The following is an 18467-nucleotide window of genomic DNA, read 5'->3' on the forward strand; positions in this document are numbered from 1 at the left end:
AGAGTTACAATACAATACAATACAATTTACTTTTTGACAACTTGTCAAATGGGTTTCATTTAGCTTAGGATGAACACGAACTTTTGAAACATTCATGAACTTACAAGTCATAGCGAACTCTCGTATTCAAAAGGTAGTGAGAAATTTTGGCTACTGTGTATGAATACAAATTCACTATGTGTAAAGACAAGAAGCGTTACATAATTAAAGTAATTAATGATAGAGAGATCAAAGGCTTACTGTCATAACCTAATAATCTCATCTTACGGGGGGCTTATCAAGTGATCTTTGACGCTTTTAATTACAGCTTTTATGACCTAAATATGAGATGAACGAGAAGCTTGCATCGAGAATTTGAGTATCTTTAGCAGTTTTTTCGTATAATGGGTTATGTCCTGGCTAACAGTGGTTTACTCAATAAATATATATAGCTTGTACAGTCGAGTTCATAAATTTGTGAGCAAAAATTTTATCAAAAATATCTGAACAAGCTTCTACGCCGTTAACAATTGAGTCGCGTTCAGATATTTAGCTGTACATGACCTATTCATTAATACAAGCCTTCTCCTAGAATAAGAATAAAGTAATATTAAAACTAAAAGACCCTCTGTAACTTTTTTTCATTAAATACCTACTTAATTTCAGCTTGAATAGGTAATCGTAATTAAGTAAGTATGAGCAAAAAAAACGGAGAAATCAACAATGTTTTATATTTTTAATGTATCTAACAAATATTCGCCTTCGAATATTAATAATATTTTAAAAGTAAAAATATTTTTCATTTCAATCTCGCTTACCTACCACGTAGTAAGTACCTACCGAGCAGTGGCGTGGCGTCAGATATTTCCGTAGTAGGTAGCGCGGAAGCAAAGATTGCTTACATCTGTCATAAATTCTGTACGTCTTAATGTTCAATTTTGTAAATATTGGACAAGCCGATGGGAATGGAGTTCTATGGACGCTTCGTCACTACTACCAAGTGCAGTATTTATTTAGCAAAATTGTGAAGCTATTGTTCTGATAGCAGCCAACAAGCCGACCCGTATCAATCCGGTATAAGTTAAAGTTTCACCAAACTTTGGTACCTGAGCTGGTGAAGCCCGCAATTCAACAACATAGAACTTTCACCCAGCAACTGCCTGGGTTTACTAAGTATATATTATCTTAAGAGGACTTGTAAATGAAAATTAACTTTTAAATAATCTGCGCTGTAATTAAGTTAGTAAAAGTCGTGGCAATTAACGTGTAATATTGAAAGGCAATTTTATTTTAAATGCCATGCGACTAGATAAATGTTTAAACTCGTGATCATCATCATCATCATAACAGGGATAGGGCGTCCACTGTTGGACATAGGTCCAGCTTGGCTTCCTGTGACGCACTTAGTTGAAAAGCGTCATCCTGATAAACACCAACTAAGAAAAACCAAAAGAAAAACAAAAAAATAAAAGGTGGTGTAGGGGTATAGCACGCGGCACGGAATGCTGAGAACCTGGGTTTAATTCCCAGCACTAGTCTCTTTTTATGGTTTTTCTGCGTATCTATATTTCAGTATGTATTATCGATATGGATTTTACGGGTGACCGTAAAAGTAACAAAATTTGGAGTTTAAATAAAAAAAACAAAAAGAATCCTAAAGCCAATTTGCCCAGCTCCAGTTACTTCGGTTGGAAGCGGCCTGCATCCATCGTGGACCAGTGACTTTAACCAGGTCATCCGTCCATCTCGTTGGTGGACGTCCTACGCCGCGTTTGCCGATCCACGATCTCTATTCGAGAACTTTAAACTCATGATAATGCTACTTAATTATATTTTGCAGTTATTGTCTTTAATGCTTAAAACAATTTTGTTACTTGCTCGTACCCTAATAAGTAAGCTAACTTGTTTGTATTGCTCTAATAAAACCCACGCCACGAGACTATTCTTAGTATTACAGCCCATGGGTACCGTCAGCATCAAAAGTAGCTATACACTTTCGTACTTTGTCGTTTTACAGCAATGTACTTACTAATCGCCATTTAAGATTGTCAATGTGTCAATGCGACAGAGTAAAAAACATTTTATAACAAAAAATAGATCCGCACAAAACCGATACAAAAAACCATGAAAATAATTTTCTACCAGTCTGAAGTCGGTGCCTCAGCACTAGCTAGCAGGAGTGGACCTATAGTCGTCTACCTCACCTACATACTATATATTTGGCTTCAATCACTCCTGCTGGCTCCTGTACCACTACCATGAGTTTACAGTGACCGTACTCGATAGCGACGCCGTAAATTATTTGTAGAGGCGCTGTACAATTCTCCATACAAATAATTTACGCCGTCGCTATCGAGTACGGTCACTGTAAACTCATGTTAGTGGTACTGCTGAGGCACCGACTTCAGACTGCTAGAAAATTATTTTCATAGTTTTTTCGTAGTCGGTTCTATTTTTGGTTATAATTTTTATTTCACGCATTTTAGTGTATATAATCTAAGATTCAATAGTTAAATGTCAACTTTCGATGCAGAGACGTTCAGTAGGTATTGAGGAGTCCTGGTGCTTCACCACCCCTTCCATTTCACCAAGCATCACGACGGGCATAAACTGCTTAGCAACTGTGTTTAAATGAATGAAATGAAATGAAATTAAATTTATTTGAATTAAGAGTGGGATTACATTGATGTTTGTTATTAGTATTATCAAACACACACAGCTATTTTAAAGCATGCAAAATTTATCGTCCTTAAACTACATGTGAAGCTAAAATACGGTATTTGACTATTTTGTATATGTTTTATAAATTAAAACTACACAATGCCTGTTATCAAATAGAAAAACAATTTTTAAGCTACCTTTACAAATAACAAAGTTATAAAGGTTTGAAATTCAAGATTAAACAGAGAAAGACATACTAGCATGTGACGTCACACGCCAGTACCGCCATACTTGCTGCATAGAGAAAAGCGTTTGAGAAAGAGACAGGTATATAGATTTTTCAAAAAATCACTATAAATCCAATTTTCAACCGATTTAAATTATCTCTTCGCTAAACACTATCTGTATATCTATATTTTCATTACAAAAATATGTCAAAGAAGTAATAAAAACAATTACAATAATATAATAATATATTACTTTGATTTAATGTTTTTATGCCATAATAAAATATCACATAATCGAGGAAATCAATACCAATTATTTCCTAGTTATTTATATTGTTATTATACCTTTTTAATGTTTAAAGTAATATTGTTAAAGTATTTAATTGAAATTCAACCCGTGAAGTACTTGTTATTGAGCAGTAGCTTTGTTGGTCAAATGTGGTCTTCTTCATCAGTCCCACATCACCAAGTGATGATTTTCGAGAGCAAATGCACGAGTTACTACTAAATATATCCAAATTACTACAGATGACCCTACAATATTTGAAGAGTTCCCTCGATTTCCTTAGGATTCAATCATCAGATCCTGATTTGGTGCTTATGTGACCTAATTGAAGGCATCTCTAGACGAACGAAAAAAAAATTCAAATCGGTTCATAAATGACGGAGTTCTGAGGTAACAAACATAAAAAAATACAGTCGAATTTATAACCTCCTCCTTTTTTGAAGTCATTTAAAAAGAATTGATCCGCTACTTTTGATGTTGACTGTAACTAGTCCCAGGTTCTAGTTCAAGGAAAGAGATTGCTTTAAATTTCGTTTATACAGAAATTTTATCACACGATTTATTATATCGTCTCGTTTAAAACGTCTTGTTTATTGCTTTATTTTATAATAATTAACATTTCTATTGTCTATTCTAATTCTATTAACTTAGAGCGCAGTATACTAGATCTCTAAACTTTATGTTAAAATACTTCATGCACTCGGAAAATTAAAGTTTGTCTGAAAATTTCCATCCACTTACTGGCAACGCGACGAGGGACCAACGACTAGACGTGCACTCTGAAATTATTTTTCATAAAGATGGATGAAAATTTTAAGTCAACTTATTTTAGTTTGAATTCGAAGTATTCAGTACCCAAACTATACGTATTTCTAGACGTTTGTATAAAGTAGGTAAAATACTAGACAGGCATTTGCTTTTACGTCACCGAAAAATTACTTCAAGAGAAATATATAAGAACTGCAACGTACAAACTAAAATTGAACAATGTACACTGTTGAACACTTTTTAAAGAGCTAAGAAAGTGTATTTTTTAAAAATAAGTTAGGTACCTACTAGAAAAACAGCATCAAACAAAAAAGTAACAATTTAATTAGCAGAATAAAATTAGAAAAATCTAATTTGAATAATAAGAATAAATGATAATTATAATATTGTTATAAGTACGAAAAAAATAGTGAATCCTACTTCCAGTGCCTAAAAATACGATAAATTGTAAATTAATTAGGGTACTCATTATATAGAAATGGAAAGCATCTTAAGCAAACTACATAATTGCCATTTTTCCAAACTTTTACAGTTAGTTAGTCTCTGATAGTTTTTGCAGTGAACCGGAGAGAGAACGAGCTACCAAACGGGCCGCTCAGCAAGGAGAGTATTAACTTAGCATTCCAAACAGAGGCAAAGCCTTCTATGGAACCGGCCTTTGACGCTAAACGAGAGTTCTGCAAGCAATTGGATAACCGATTTTAAACTGAAACATAACTGTCTTTATTGACACCAGTGCGGTCTGTCAATATAAGCAGGAGCTGAATAATTTACGTCTAACTCGTGAATAATTAATATTTTGCATAAGCTTAGCTATCGTAAGGTCGCGGGTGAGCAAGGAAATTATTTTAGTTCATTTCGTGAATAATTGACGTCCTACCACATTAAGATTGACCAAACCTCCATGATTTTCCGTACGGATCAAAATGCTGGACGTAATTCTAAATTAAGATATTCAAGCGAGTGGCACTCATTACTTTAATGTTGAGTAAAAAATATAAACAATATCATAATATACCTGTACATTAAGAGTTTTTCTGTCAGGTTAGCGAACACTCGGTCCTATTTTAACGATCGCTCTGCGTTTGACATGTCCACGTTATCTAAGCCTTCATTAAACGGTGTTTTGATTTAATCAGACATGGGTGTTATGAGCTTGAATAATCCATGTGACAGGCACTTACCAATGACATATGAGTATCCATCGAGAGTCAGTACGCATTTCCTCGCCGCGCCTGACGCGGATCGATGCCTTTGTGTCCTCGGCGCTGCCCCAAGCGCTCTGCCCCCACCAGGGTCACTGTGGCACTTGTGCACCAGTTCCTTGTCACTCACACTACTCCCCCCATCGACCGAGCCTTGCCTGCTGGCTTCCAGCAGTGCCTTTCCCCGCTTCATCATTACATCACACGCTATCTCCACTTAGAACATTTCCGTTCGGCGAATCCGAAATTTCACAGCACTCAGATTCATACAGTCAGAAACACAGACACTTTTAACACGTCACAAAACTCTGATTTTCTGACCACTGATTTTGACGTCACTAGACCACACAACCGCATTTGCTGATGATCAATCACTCAAACTAGTTATCTGGATATGTTTAGAATTTCGACACTGTATGTTTTGATATGTAACAGCTAGGCGTCGTAAATATCGTGGGTAATTTCGACATTTTCATTGGCTTGCTGTACCGGGGGTGATAAATCAAGAAATTATTAGCTATAAGTGATGGTCCACTTTTCATAATGGCTGGCAATAGATAAATATGGAGAGATATTTTTTGATAAATACAGCAATGGTCTACGATTATGACAATATGTAATGTGTGTTGACATCGATTTAATATTTTGATAAGTGCTTTCTTTTGTTAAATATTACTAAATTTATGTAAATAGTTATCAGAGCGGATAACGAAGTTCAAAACAGAAAGCTTGCTATACACAGCGGAATAAAATCTATCAAAAGGCATCGCATTCTCTCGGTCATTTCTACTTTCCGTAGTTTTGTTATCCCTCAGCCTTTTCGCGTGTCTATTCTTAACTCGATTCATGTCGTTGACATAAATCAGAAGAAGCAATAAAGTCCGCGTCGAATTAATCGAGTGCCAATCGTCGTTCGACGTTCGGAACCCTTTTGCCGTTTTGACGATTTACTTAGTCGATTGAATTACCGGTAAATGGATGATCACGACTTAATCGCTCTTAATCTTTTTACAGTCTAATCCTTCTATGTAGGTTATTATAAATAGGGGTATTTAATCTGTAATCGAATTAAGAGTTAAGCTTGGCTAAAGCTTTTGAAAGGTCTAGAAAAAGGGAAAAAGTAGGAGAAAATTAAATAAACACTTTTTCAGAATTAAAAATTCTAGGAAACATTCTTTAATTAAAATCTTGACAAAGTACAGAATGGATTTTTTATTCGTAATGAATATAAAGAATACAATAACAATCTCCATTGCACTGGAAACGGGTAAGGCAGGTCAACGAGAAAAACCTAGATACGTTCCTTTGAGACAAAAGGGAATGTATAAGTCTGCATCGTTGTAATAAATTGTGTTTATAAAATGTGGGTTGAAGAAGGCCAAAGAAAATGAAAGAAAGTTCCAAAGAACGTAATTGTTGGCATTTATCTTGAAGACGACTGTACCTAATTAGAATTGTATTTCTTGCTAATTTGAAGTGTGCAAGTCGAGCAACTTTTAGTAATTGTCCTAATTTACTGGCCAATTAGAGAAGCTTAAGTTACTATTTAAACGGATGTTTTCCATAAAAAAATTTTGAAAGGTGAAAAGATTTTTTGTACAAAGGTACATTAAATTGAATTCCAGCAAGGGTCAACGGACTCGACATCTTTTATAAGGAATCCTTTGTATATTTCCTTCCAAGGCTTTCATAAAGTTAGCGGGTGCTGACGAACAATGCTACACGTTAATTGGCTATCAAATTACTTAGCGTTAACCGAAACCGACCCGAAATTTTGGAAACAACGCGTTTTTATCTCCAGAGTAAATAAACAATAAATGTATAAACCCCGGAATAGATTAGTATAAACGCTGTAATTTTTCCGAGCAGCTCGTAATTCACTTGACTATGGTTGCGCCGCGGAATGAGCGTTCGGGGGTTTCACAGGTGAAAACACGGAAATCTATTTTCAAGCGACGGGTGTTGTTTTTCCGCCATAGTTACGCGTACGTCGGGCGCCCATAAAACATTGCGTCATAGCCCTACCGGGGGTGGAGGGTGCCCCCCATTTGTAAACAGATTGTCACAGTGCCCACCGGAATTCGCCAAATCGGGACCAACAGGTGGTCCCTTCACGAGTGAACTGTCAAACCATTACACTTATTGCTTAGGGAGCGCCGCCTTTGTTTTTCCTTTTATGATTTAACGTTCCAAATTTAAATTTCTGTCAGCCAGTTATATGCCGCTTTTTGCGGACGTGGTACGGACGGAGCTGTATTCAGTTACGTTTTACGGATATACCGCGACGCGTCCGTATCGCGTGGAGGCCTGCGCGCGACTGTCGCGGCTGCCACATGCTCCTGCCGCCACAGGTAGCTGGTCGGTTTCGAAGGTCCAAATTCAAAATACCCGGGATTGCCTAACGTCCGCTAAGGCCCAGTTAACGATTAATGTTATTAAGCTATCTCGATCGACAGTTATTATTAGCAGCGGCGGAATTAAAGGAAATGGCTGGCAGATAGTTTTGTGGTTGTAAGAAGGTTGTTGCACAATAGATCACGGACGCATGTGAATGGTTTAAGCGATTACCAAAATAATTAGGTGCTATTACTGATCTAGTAGTGTCTTATACGTAAGAAACACTGAGCAGATGTCGTTGAATAGCTGCTTCAATAATGCTATCAATGAACTTTTTATTTCTGTATTTATTTATACATATTGCCTGTATATTTAAACTTTATATACCTAAAATATATAAACTTAAATCATATTTGGGAAAAGCCGTGGTGGCCTGGTGTTTCGACCTATGGATGCTCGAGCTGAAGATATTGGATTCAAACCCGGGCTCGCACCTCTGAGTTTTTTGAAATTAATCTGCGAAATTACAATACTATACATGTTTGTGAACGTTTTTCTAACAAAGTTTATAACTGATATCTCCGCAGGGATATAGGGAGGGGGGGGGGATTGATTGACCCATTTGGTACAACATTTATAACAATAACAGTTTACATTGACCGATATTTTTTTGTTTTAGCTAAGTTCGCTGGAAGAGATTCATGAATAAATTCCCCTTTTCACTTTATTTTGTGTAGCTGTACTTTTATTTTTATTATTTCATGTGCAATAAAGAGTTTACATACATACATGCACTTACCACGTGCACCTTAACGCGACATAGTGACATAGTGTAGGTACTCATACATACAAAGAGTCGTGATCAAACTGACTGGTTAGCCAAGTTGCATTGTTTGGCAAAGCGGGCAGCGTGGTTGGACTGTCGCCAGAATAAGTGCATGTACTTAATTACCATTATTTAATCAGTCTAGTTGTGTGTATAAGCGTAAGTGTGTACCTATAGATAACTTATGAACCACATACACCTTACATACTGTATAGATTCAGGCGTTACTTTGACCCATTTGAATCCATTTATTCAATCCATTTATTTTAACATGCACCTTACTACAACCACCACCACCAACTTATTACAAGCTTTTATTTAGTTTCACCTGTCCCGTTGTCTGTCTGTCTGTAATCAAATCTTGCAAGTTAAATTCGAACAACTTCCAGTAGTCGGATTGACTTGAAATTTGGCATACATATGTAAATTACGTGACAATACAATAATCTGGTCGTGACATCCTGGTAGTCCGGCCAGGATCGTCTCCGCAGGACGGAATACTCTTCAACGGTTAGTGGCATCTTGAAATTTGGTAAATATGCAAATGTAGTTTGGGCTAAGTCGACAAAAAGTACAGTCAGCATAAAAGCTTGTATTAAAAATGAAATGTTTACCAAAACTTTCTTTACTGGATTGCCCAAAAGAGGGTTTTGTTTTTCGAGCGTCTATTTCTTTGATCCCCTCTGCAGTTGAAACGGGCACGGTTGACAACAATGAGGTGTCATTACGTAGATTTGCCAAAACAGTAGAAGTGATTTAAGGTACACCTATAATGTTTTAAAAGGACGTCCGTAAAAAATATTTGTTTGTTACATCATCACGCAAAAGAAACTGAATGAAAGGCTTCTGACAAAATCAAATAGCAACTGTCAGTGTTGTCCGAATACAAGTTAGCTTACTGTTTGACAATCAGTACCTAGCTTAAAATAGGGCTCATAAAATAGCGTCCGACGGTTAGATGTGATGCCGTCTCCGTCTATTTGAACAAAACAAATAGAGACGGCATCACACCTAACCCCCAGAATGTAATAAAAAACTCGGATAATTCACGTCTCAAATCAAGTTTAACTCGAAATCCGTGAAGCCGTGGTGCCCGGGTGGTTTGACCTATGGCCTCTCAAGCAGAGGATCGTGGGTTCAAACCCCGGCTCGCACCTTTGAGTTTTTCGAAATTCATGTGCGAAATTGTACATTTGAAATTTACCACGAGCTTTACGGTGAAGGAAAACATCGTGACGAAATCTGCACATACCTGCGAAGCAATCCAATGATGTGTGTGAAGTTCCCAATCCGCAGTGGGCCCGCGTGGGAACTAAGGCCCAAGCTCTCTCATTACTAGGGCTTACCTAAAAAAACGTAAAATTTAGTCCTACATCTGCAGGTTCGCATTTATTTACATTTCACATAATGTGCGTAACTTAGTTGTACTGTCAAAAAGCATTATGTGTACGGAGCCTCGGTGATGGATTGGTTATCGGCAGGCCGTAATGTATGCGGGCCTTATTTGAATAATAATCAGCTCTTAGTAAGAAATCGTAAACTTTTTACAAACTTTTATTTCAATTCAGTGTGTACTATATTATTATTCAGTACTATAGATAAGATAATTCTTATGGGCATGTACCTACAATTATAGTCATCACCACCACCACGACCGATTCTCCGAATTATGTTTTTGGAGAAATATTAATTTGAATGTAAGCGAATGTAAGTGTGTTGTGTAAGTGCGTTTGTTGGCAAATGCATGGATAGATTTAAATGAAATTTAGTTCGCTAATAACTGGATCACTAAGATAACACAGCTGCTTTTTATCCTAATATTCTCATCCTATTAATATTATAAATGTGAAAGTTTCTGAGTGAGTGAGTAAGTGAGTTTGTGAGTGATTGAGTATGTTTGTTACTTCAGCACGCTGAAACGGCTCGACGGATTTGGATGAAATTTGGCGAAAAGTAAGTAAAACATAGGATACTTTTAATGCCGATGTTCCCACGAGATAGGGATAAAATCTCGAACTAATAACCGCTGGGCTTAGTCATGCAATTTGGTATGTAGATAGCTGGACGTGTGGAATAACACAAAGGCTACTTTTAATCTGATGTTCCCACGGGATAGGGATAAAACCTCTAACTAACAACCGCTGGGCTTAGAGTCATGCAATTTGGTATGTAGATAGCTGGACGTGTGGAATAACACATAGGCTACTTTTATCCCGATATTCCCCCGGGATAGGGATGAAATCTCGAAATAACAACCGCTGGGTTTAGACTCATGAGGCATGTAGGTGTTTTAATTTAACGTCAATGAAAACCATGACCACATTTTTTATTTTCATTATATTTTTATGGAATAATCGAGAAAAACCAACACAAATGCAACGTTGTCAGCTCGTATAAACGCTCTAAATTAGATATAATATGCTAGAATATAAACGAAAACGTTGCACTCAAAACCTTGCCACCCAAAAACTTTCCTTATGTAAAAAAAAAAAAATTGATTTTGTCGAGCAAACGTTCAAAATAAAAACAAATACCTATAAAAAAGGGGTGTTACGTCATTCTTATACGCCTTTCCAGTAAAATTTGGAACGTTGCAGTCGTGAATGAATCTCGTTCCTAATTTTAACCAACTTAGCATATCCTCGTGGCTTAATCACGGTACTCGACTTTAAGAAGCGCTGTTATGTAGGTAACCATTGTACAAAATGCTAAAACGAAAAACTGCAATAGTTTTAATAAATCTATTCAACGATAACCACGGGGAAATCCAGGAATAATCCGAGGATAATCCAAGAATACAAAATCAATACCGTAAACTACTTCAACTTTGCCCTCTGGCCCCAACATTGCCTGATTTGATTTAGAGTCGATAACAGCACTCTTATAGGTTTTAAACTTTTATCTACACGGGAATTATTATTACGGGGGAATAAAAGTTTAAAAACCTAAAGGGTGCTGAGTTATCGACTCTAAATCGAATCAGGCAATGTTGGGACCAGAGGGCAAAGTTGAAGCAGTTTACGGTATATCATATTTTTTTTATTTAGCAACAGTTTCAGCTTGATTTTTGTTCACGTATTTGGCATCCGTTTATGTCAAATACAGGTTTCTATTTATAAGTAGAACTGAGCTATGTCGCGGGCATAATAAATATTCATACTTTTAATATTATAAATGCGAAAGTGTGTTTGTATGTTTGTGTGTTTGTCCGTCTTTCACGCCGTAACGGAGCGACGGATCGACGTGGTTTTTGGCATAAAGATAGTTTATGGGCCCGAGAGTAACATAGGCTACTTTTATCCCGGAAAAATGCGTAGTTCCCGAGGGAACAGCGCACGTTAACCGAATACCACGCGGGCGGAGCCGCGGGCAAAAGCTAGTAATAATATAAAGCGGAACTATAAGTCAGGTTTTTGCCTCAGTTTCTGCAGAACTGCGAAATGGGCGTGACCACGACGGCTGAATGCGTCATTAACCGCCAAAACTTTGGCCAATAACGAACTGAACGAATGTCGTAGAAGTTATGAAGTTTACTCTATCTGTGGTAGCAAGGGATTGCATGAATAATAATAATAATTTTATGTTTTGGTAATTGCCTTTGTATCGAAAATACAAACTGAAACATCTATGTGTGTGCACAGAAAAACCAGAAAAAGAGACCAGCGCTGGGAACCGAACTCAGGTCCTCAGAATTCCGTGCTGCGTATTATACCACTACACCACCACTGGACAGGAGTACAGACACGAATTTCTCCTATACACCACATATAGATCTCAGCTTGTTTGTTTCTTATTTAGTCACTTAAGCAGTGACACTAGCGACATCTATGCTTTTAGCCCTCATCGAGAAACTTTTAGCACTCCATTGGAACTAACCGTAAAAGTAACAAAATTTGGAGTTGAAATAAAAAATACAAAAAGACTCCAAAAACCAATCTTAATTGGCTCTGTGTTGCTATTCCTATTACTCGTACATATATTGTGTTTTAGCTGTTGGTTCTCCTTAAATAAATAAATAAATAATATTTTTGTCCATTTTGTGGCTGCATTTATTTAGCAGTGAAAATATTAAAATGTTGCGGTTTATTTGGGTTTCAAGCCAACATAGAATCACTCTGTTTGTTTATCTGTCTGTCTGTCCGTTTATCACAGTCAGTTTGCTCCGAAACTATTACCCCGATTGAGTTAAAATTTGATACACATGAATTTTTGCGAACAAAATGCACAAGTAAATGATTTCTGGGAGAGATTTGAGACAGAGTTTAGAAAAAAAACTGTACTTCACATATGTGACGTCAAATTAAATTGAATTTTGTCAGCATACCCACTATTAATGTAAAGGCTATGTATATATTAATATTGTTGGTGTATGCAAGGTTACACTTTGGCGCGTATAGCCACGAGCTTCGGATTCGAATTTTGTCTGGTGCACCTACATTTTTTTATCGTTTTATAAAATATCTTCAATAAATAATAAAAAGAGTTAAATTATTGTCTCTCTGTCTTTTAACGGGTAAGTCGCCTTGATGAACATTTGCGTGAGGTGTTCCGTTCTGGCTAAACATAAACTATTAATAATTTGCGTACATTTTATAAAACTCTGTACAACCGCAAGAGTTCTAACAATCAAGTAGGTAATGTATCTGTCTTGTACCTATACGAGTAGACGTAAAAATGGTCAAAAGTTTAAGAGTTGAAATTTTACCAATCGCTATAATTTTCCTCTTTGGTCGTAACTACGAAATACTACAGTAGGCAACCGGCTGTGCATTTCCTACAAACAAATCGTAAATCGATGTATCACATGCCACTCGCCCACTTTACTCAGACACCCATGAAATGTGTGTCTAGATTTCACCTGGAGTCCTTTACAATGTGGTCGTGTAAGTTTGCCGTAGCTTTCCACATTTTATATTCTTTCCTCATTTAATTGGATCAACGTCGGCGAGCCAACAGAGTTCGCGTGTCAGCTACACATTTCGTCTCTACTCGGATGCAGTGTAAACAATTCTAGTACGCCACTTGCAGGCAGGGTGTTTTAATAATCGTACTAATATGACAAAAGTAAAATTCATTGTATGTGTTTTATACACACTTTGAATACGTGTGTGCGTGCATGACGAGTTTAAGATGTCTGACCGCTATGTGTGTCTCTGTGTATGTCGGTCTGTGGCACCGTAGTTCTTAAACGGGTGAACCGATTTGAATGCGGTTTTTTTTATTTGATTCCTGATTTTCTAGCAATGGTTTTTAGACATATGTTATCAAAAACGGTTTAGCCATTTTTGAGATATTAAACTTTGAAGTGACAATGTCAGTGGTTTTCCAACATTTTGTTGGTTATTAATAGTTTATTTATATGGACCTCCGCATAGTAAATTTTGAATCAGCCAATTAGACGAAATTTGACATGGAGCTGGAGTTAGGACATCTAGAATAATATTCCGATGGGTTTTCATTTCAATATTTTTACGAGATCGAGTCGAGATGCACGTAAGGTCTGTGGGATCTCTATCCCACCCATCCCATTTCCACATATCAGAGTGGTTGATACCAATTAATAATACTTTTGAGACGTGATTAGAATAATAAAACACTATGACAGACCCGAAAATCAGATTAAGTTTTAATGTGTAAATTTTTATGTTTTATTATTTGTATTGAAACTAGTAAATAGCCAATAGAGTTGGAAAATAAGTGACGTCACAGCTCGCTTATCGCCAAACAAAATCTATGAGTGTCGCGTTTTGACAGCTCATAAAATTGCATTAAAAAAACGCCAAAGCTTTTCAAGATGTACCCCTGCTGAAGCGGTCTTCACTGCGGCAGTGTAGGCAATTTGTTTTATCGCAACACTAGATAAACTCGCGAAGGTGGAATTTCCCTACGTTTAGTTCTATTTTCTTTCCTTTCGTAGGTATTTTATTTCGTCGGCTCAGGCCGGGTCGAGGGGGGCTTTGCAAGGGCGGGGTCGTGGGTTCGAAATGTAAATTCGAGACAAGTGTGTTATTGGAATCAGACAAGTGGCAAAATGCTGTGATGTATGAATAATAAAAAAAGCTTTTTGTCTATGTGAATGCTGACTTGACGCTTACACAAAGAGTGACAGAGGATTTTAATCTTGTTTACCTCAGTATTTATGACAAATACAATATTTTAGACTAGAACCTATAAAAAATTTACTCCTGTCTTAAAATAGGCTTATTTTTATTTATGTAACAAAAATTTTAAACTTGATTTTCACCCACATTTATTACGGCATTGGCACGAAATTTGGCAATTATGCGTAGATAGTTCAGATGAGAATACAATATTTTATAATGGTACCATCGAGCTGATTTAGATGACGGAGTCGGAAGCTTGGATTCTGAAACTCCAACAAGAAAAACGACTTGCAATTCTCAGGTACGGTGTTTAGGTGGTTAACGAAATGGATGGATGACCTGGTTACAGCCGGGAGTTCATGGTAGATGCAAGCAATTGCCAACTTAAGCAACTGGAGGTCTATGGGGGAGGTCTATGTCCAACTGTGGACATCCTACGGCTGAAATGATGATGATGATGTTTAGGTGGGTTTCAATAGTCACAGGGTCTACTTTGATCAATCCTTACCTGGACCAGAACCGGATGATGGAGCGGCCAGGCAGGTTTGTTGTTTGGTTTACTGGTAGGTAAAGTCTGTTTTTTATTATTAACATTTTTTTATCTGTAAATCGATTTTCTAAATTATATCGGTGCTAACTGTTCAAAGACAATGAAAATTATGGCTTCCAATAATTTTCTAGATTGGACGAAAATTTAATTCCAGTGATTGTTTTCAAGAATATACATTAATTATGCTCAACAGGTTACGATTTTAATCAGCCTCCATCTCTTATGGATTAGTTTAGTTTTATTAGTTACCGTTATCATATATTATTAGAAAAGCAATTTGATAACCAAACAGCGTCACTTACTTATAAACCTTTAATCTAAATTACATATAATTAATTTATTTAAAGCCCGTAAACGCAATTTAAGTTAATATTAGATTCGGTTATTAATTAAGAAGTTTATAATTAGAGAGCAAAATATTTCGAGTAGCCGGACGAGTCATAACTCGAAAACAAAATTAATTAATAATTCTTAGACGGATGCTTTGGAAAAAATATTAATTTCTGAAATGCCAGGAAATTGGATGATCTAAAATTTTCGATTTTATTTACATGAATGGGTTTTGCTACATATTATTGTATAAATATTGCGTTTAAAAGTTAGCTTTTTTCATAATTTGAATTTAAATCTTAACAACCACTTTAGGCCCGGTGAGGAAATAGTTATATGCGACTAGTGGCGCAGTGAGCATATTCTCCATTCATTCCGTGGTCAAAACGCTCGCCAAGAAGTGCTTACCTGACAGTAAGGATTAGTATCACAAGATAATAATTAACAGAAGGTCTAAAGAGTTGTTCCCCTAAGTCGCAATTTTTATCTATTTGTTATTTCATCTATGTAGCAGCTGATGTAATATAGTTTTTGGTAGCAACTACTTGAGTCACCTTTATAGCGAATGGTCTACTCTATTGTATGAAATGTGCTAAATCAAACTTTCGCCTAAATAGCAGCTTGTCTAATTCAACAAACCTAATGAAAAAGAAGTTCAAAAATAAAACTCGACTAAGTACAAAAGAAATCGCGGTCGGAAAATACAAAATAAAAAATATTTTTGTCCGTTGTTTTCCTGTGTACAAACTTCAGATGACTGCTGTCGTCGCATACCTACTAGGTAGCTTGATCTTAGGATTACCTGGTGTTGGTTCTGCTTAAAAACCAGTTGTTACCTTTATTGTTACGTTAACGATTTGTACTTAGTTGACTTTATAATTAGACGAATTTCTGACCAAAATTACGCCAGCCATTTTTTAAACCGACAATGAAACGAAATTTCAAATAGACAGTCTGCGATTTAGACGAGTTGCTAATTAAGCTCTGTGATATTAACCCGCAATTGGAATGGTCGGTTGAAAAATATAGTCACAGTTTTAAACCCGCTACTTACGCATTCATCATCCCAGCCTATATACGTCCCACTGCTGGGCACAGGCCTCCTCTCAGAACAAGAGGGCTTGGGCCATAGTTCCCACGCGGGCCCAGTGCGGATTGGAAACTTCACACGCACCATTGAATTGCTTCGCAGGTTTGTGCAGGTTGCCTCACGATGTTTTCCTTCACCGAAAAGCTCGTGGTAAATTTCAAATTTAATTCCGCACATGAATGTCGAAAAACTCAGAGGTGCGAGCCGGGGTTTGAACCCACGACCCGCTGCTTGAGAGGCGATAGGTCAAACCACTAGCGCACCACTTACGCATTGTTTCGAACAAAATCGCAACTGCAATTAAAAATATTGAAATACCTTTTTATAGGTATTTTATTTAGTTATAATTGTAATAATTATAAGTAGGTAATTAGTTCTGAAAAAGTTTGGGCTAATTTTAAAACACCTTCCTTTTTTTCTGTCATAAACTGTGCTTTTAACATAAATGGTGATTGAGTCGATTCAAAATATCAGACAGCTCGGCACTAATAAATAAGGCCTAGTAACAATCATAATTATTATTTATATTAGGTTGTTTTATGCACAAACGCTTTGTAGTACGTTAATATTTTTTCTTGTAGACCAAATTCCGATTTTAGAATAAAAAACACAGAAATACTGTCAACGCATTGTAGATTAAGAATCTCAAGAATCATTCTGCTGAATTCGCTAAGCTTGAATATTCAAACTCACCAATTGTGTACGTGGCGCCATCTATCTGAAAGGTCGCGCTCTTACACTTCTTGAAGACCTTCCCGCTCACGACTTGCCGCATGGCGCTAGAATGCGAGGCGGGGTTCGTGATGTCCCGCCTCGCCACCGCGGCGCTAGTGTCGAACTTGTTTCTCAACTCGTCGAACGACAGCTCGGGAGAGTAGTCCGGCGTCTCCTCACCACTGCTTACTTGCCCACACATCTGATCGCCTGGTAACGCACTGGCCGATTTTTTGTTCATTTTTCTTTTTTTCACAGCACTTGAAACACTACGGCACTTCTCTACGCCTACATTGTCGTTTGTCTGTTTTGAATTCTAAAAAGAAATAAAATTTCATTATTTAATAGTGTAAGCTAAAAAGATTTTGTTGAAAACTGCGCGAGTAATTCGGCTTTACATACAGAATTTTTCGTGCTGCAGCTGTTTATGGTATTGTGTTTACGATCAGCTAAAAATAATTCAAAAATAAGAAAATTTTAAAATATTGAGGTAGATCTAAGTACTTAAAGTTTTACATTTTCGGAATTATATGTTTTAATTGTTAGCTACTGTATGAGGACTAGACGGGGCAGTGCCCCGGGGCCCCCAAGCTCAGGGGCCCCTCGGACTCTGATTTTCAAAATTATAAAATGACAAATCTGGAGTACGTCGAATACGGAACAAACGATTTTAAATAGTTTAGTTGGGGCCCTACTTTAGTTGGGGTACGCCACTGCTCATGGCCAAGGAAAACCGACATGTTCACTCTTCAACGTAAAACTACCGTGAGACTTACTCGTAGTGAAATAAACCGGATAACACTATCGTCTATTCATCTTAAGGTTGGGTTTCCACCAGGCATATGCGAGGATATTCGACTGGATGGCAAACGAGCAAGTGAGTCTCCTGATGGTAAGAGATCACCACCGCCCATAAACATCTAAATCAGCAGGGGATTGCAGATGCGTTGCCAACCTAGAGGCCTAAGATGGGATACCTCAAGTGCCAGTAATTTCACCGGCTGTCTAACTCTCTTACTGTTTTTCAAGAACCAATAGAAACGCTTCATTTATCTATCCTCGCACAGCACAGCTCTAGTGGAAACAGCTGAGTGGAGCGAGGTTAGGCAATTGAAGTGTTTCTATTGGTTCTTGAAAAACATATTCCTCGCAACACATCCTTGCACATCTCTGGTAGGAACGCAGCCTAACAGCCACCTAATACAAATAGCGTTGAAGGAAAACGTTCCACGGAAATAGGTTTATGGAATATTTAAAAACGCCATTATACAAGGTGATACATTAAATCTCCGCGAAATGCTTTTAGGAAATTTGGTAGAGGTTTCAAATTAATTTATGTTTTTCGTTTGACGAGATTTAAGACGGATGTTTTGACTGTTTTTTAAATTAA

At 37.0% G+C, this 18467-nt stretch overlaps 1 protein-coding gene across 12 annotated transcripts in view; it reads right to left on the minus strand.

Annotated features, from left to right (window-relative positions):
• The window catches only part of LOC141426873 (dual specificity calcium/calmodulin-dependent 3',5'-cyclic nucleotide phosphodiesterase 1A-like), a 348580-nt gene that overhangs the window by 234796 nt on the left and 95317 nt on the right, over positions 1-18467 (minus strand). For 6 of the 12 annotated variants that reach the window (XM_074086107.1, XM_074086111.1, XM_074086109.1 and 3 more), the window contains exon 2: positions 17057-17393. In XM_074086107.1, the coding sequence (XP_073942208.1) occupies positions 17057-17318 (262 nt within the window). In that variant the 5' untranslated portion in view covers positions 17319-17393. Of the gene's footprint in view, positions 1-5105; positions 5610-7201; positions 7437-17056; positions 17394-18467 lie in introns of those variants that run through there. The other 6 variants (XM_074086110.1, XM_074086101.1, XM_074086105.1 and 3 more) reach the window with 5 other exon arrangements.

This window comes from Choristoneura fumiferana, chromosome 3, assembly GCF_025370935.1.
Source record: "Choristoneura fumiferana chromosome 3, NRCan_CFum_1, whole genome shotgun sequence".
NCBI classification, from domain to species: Eukaryota; Metazoa; Arthropoda; class Insecta; order Lepidoptera; family Tortricidae; genus Choristoneura; species Choristoneura fumiferana.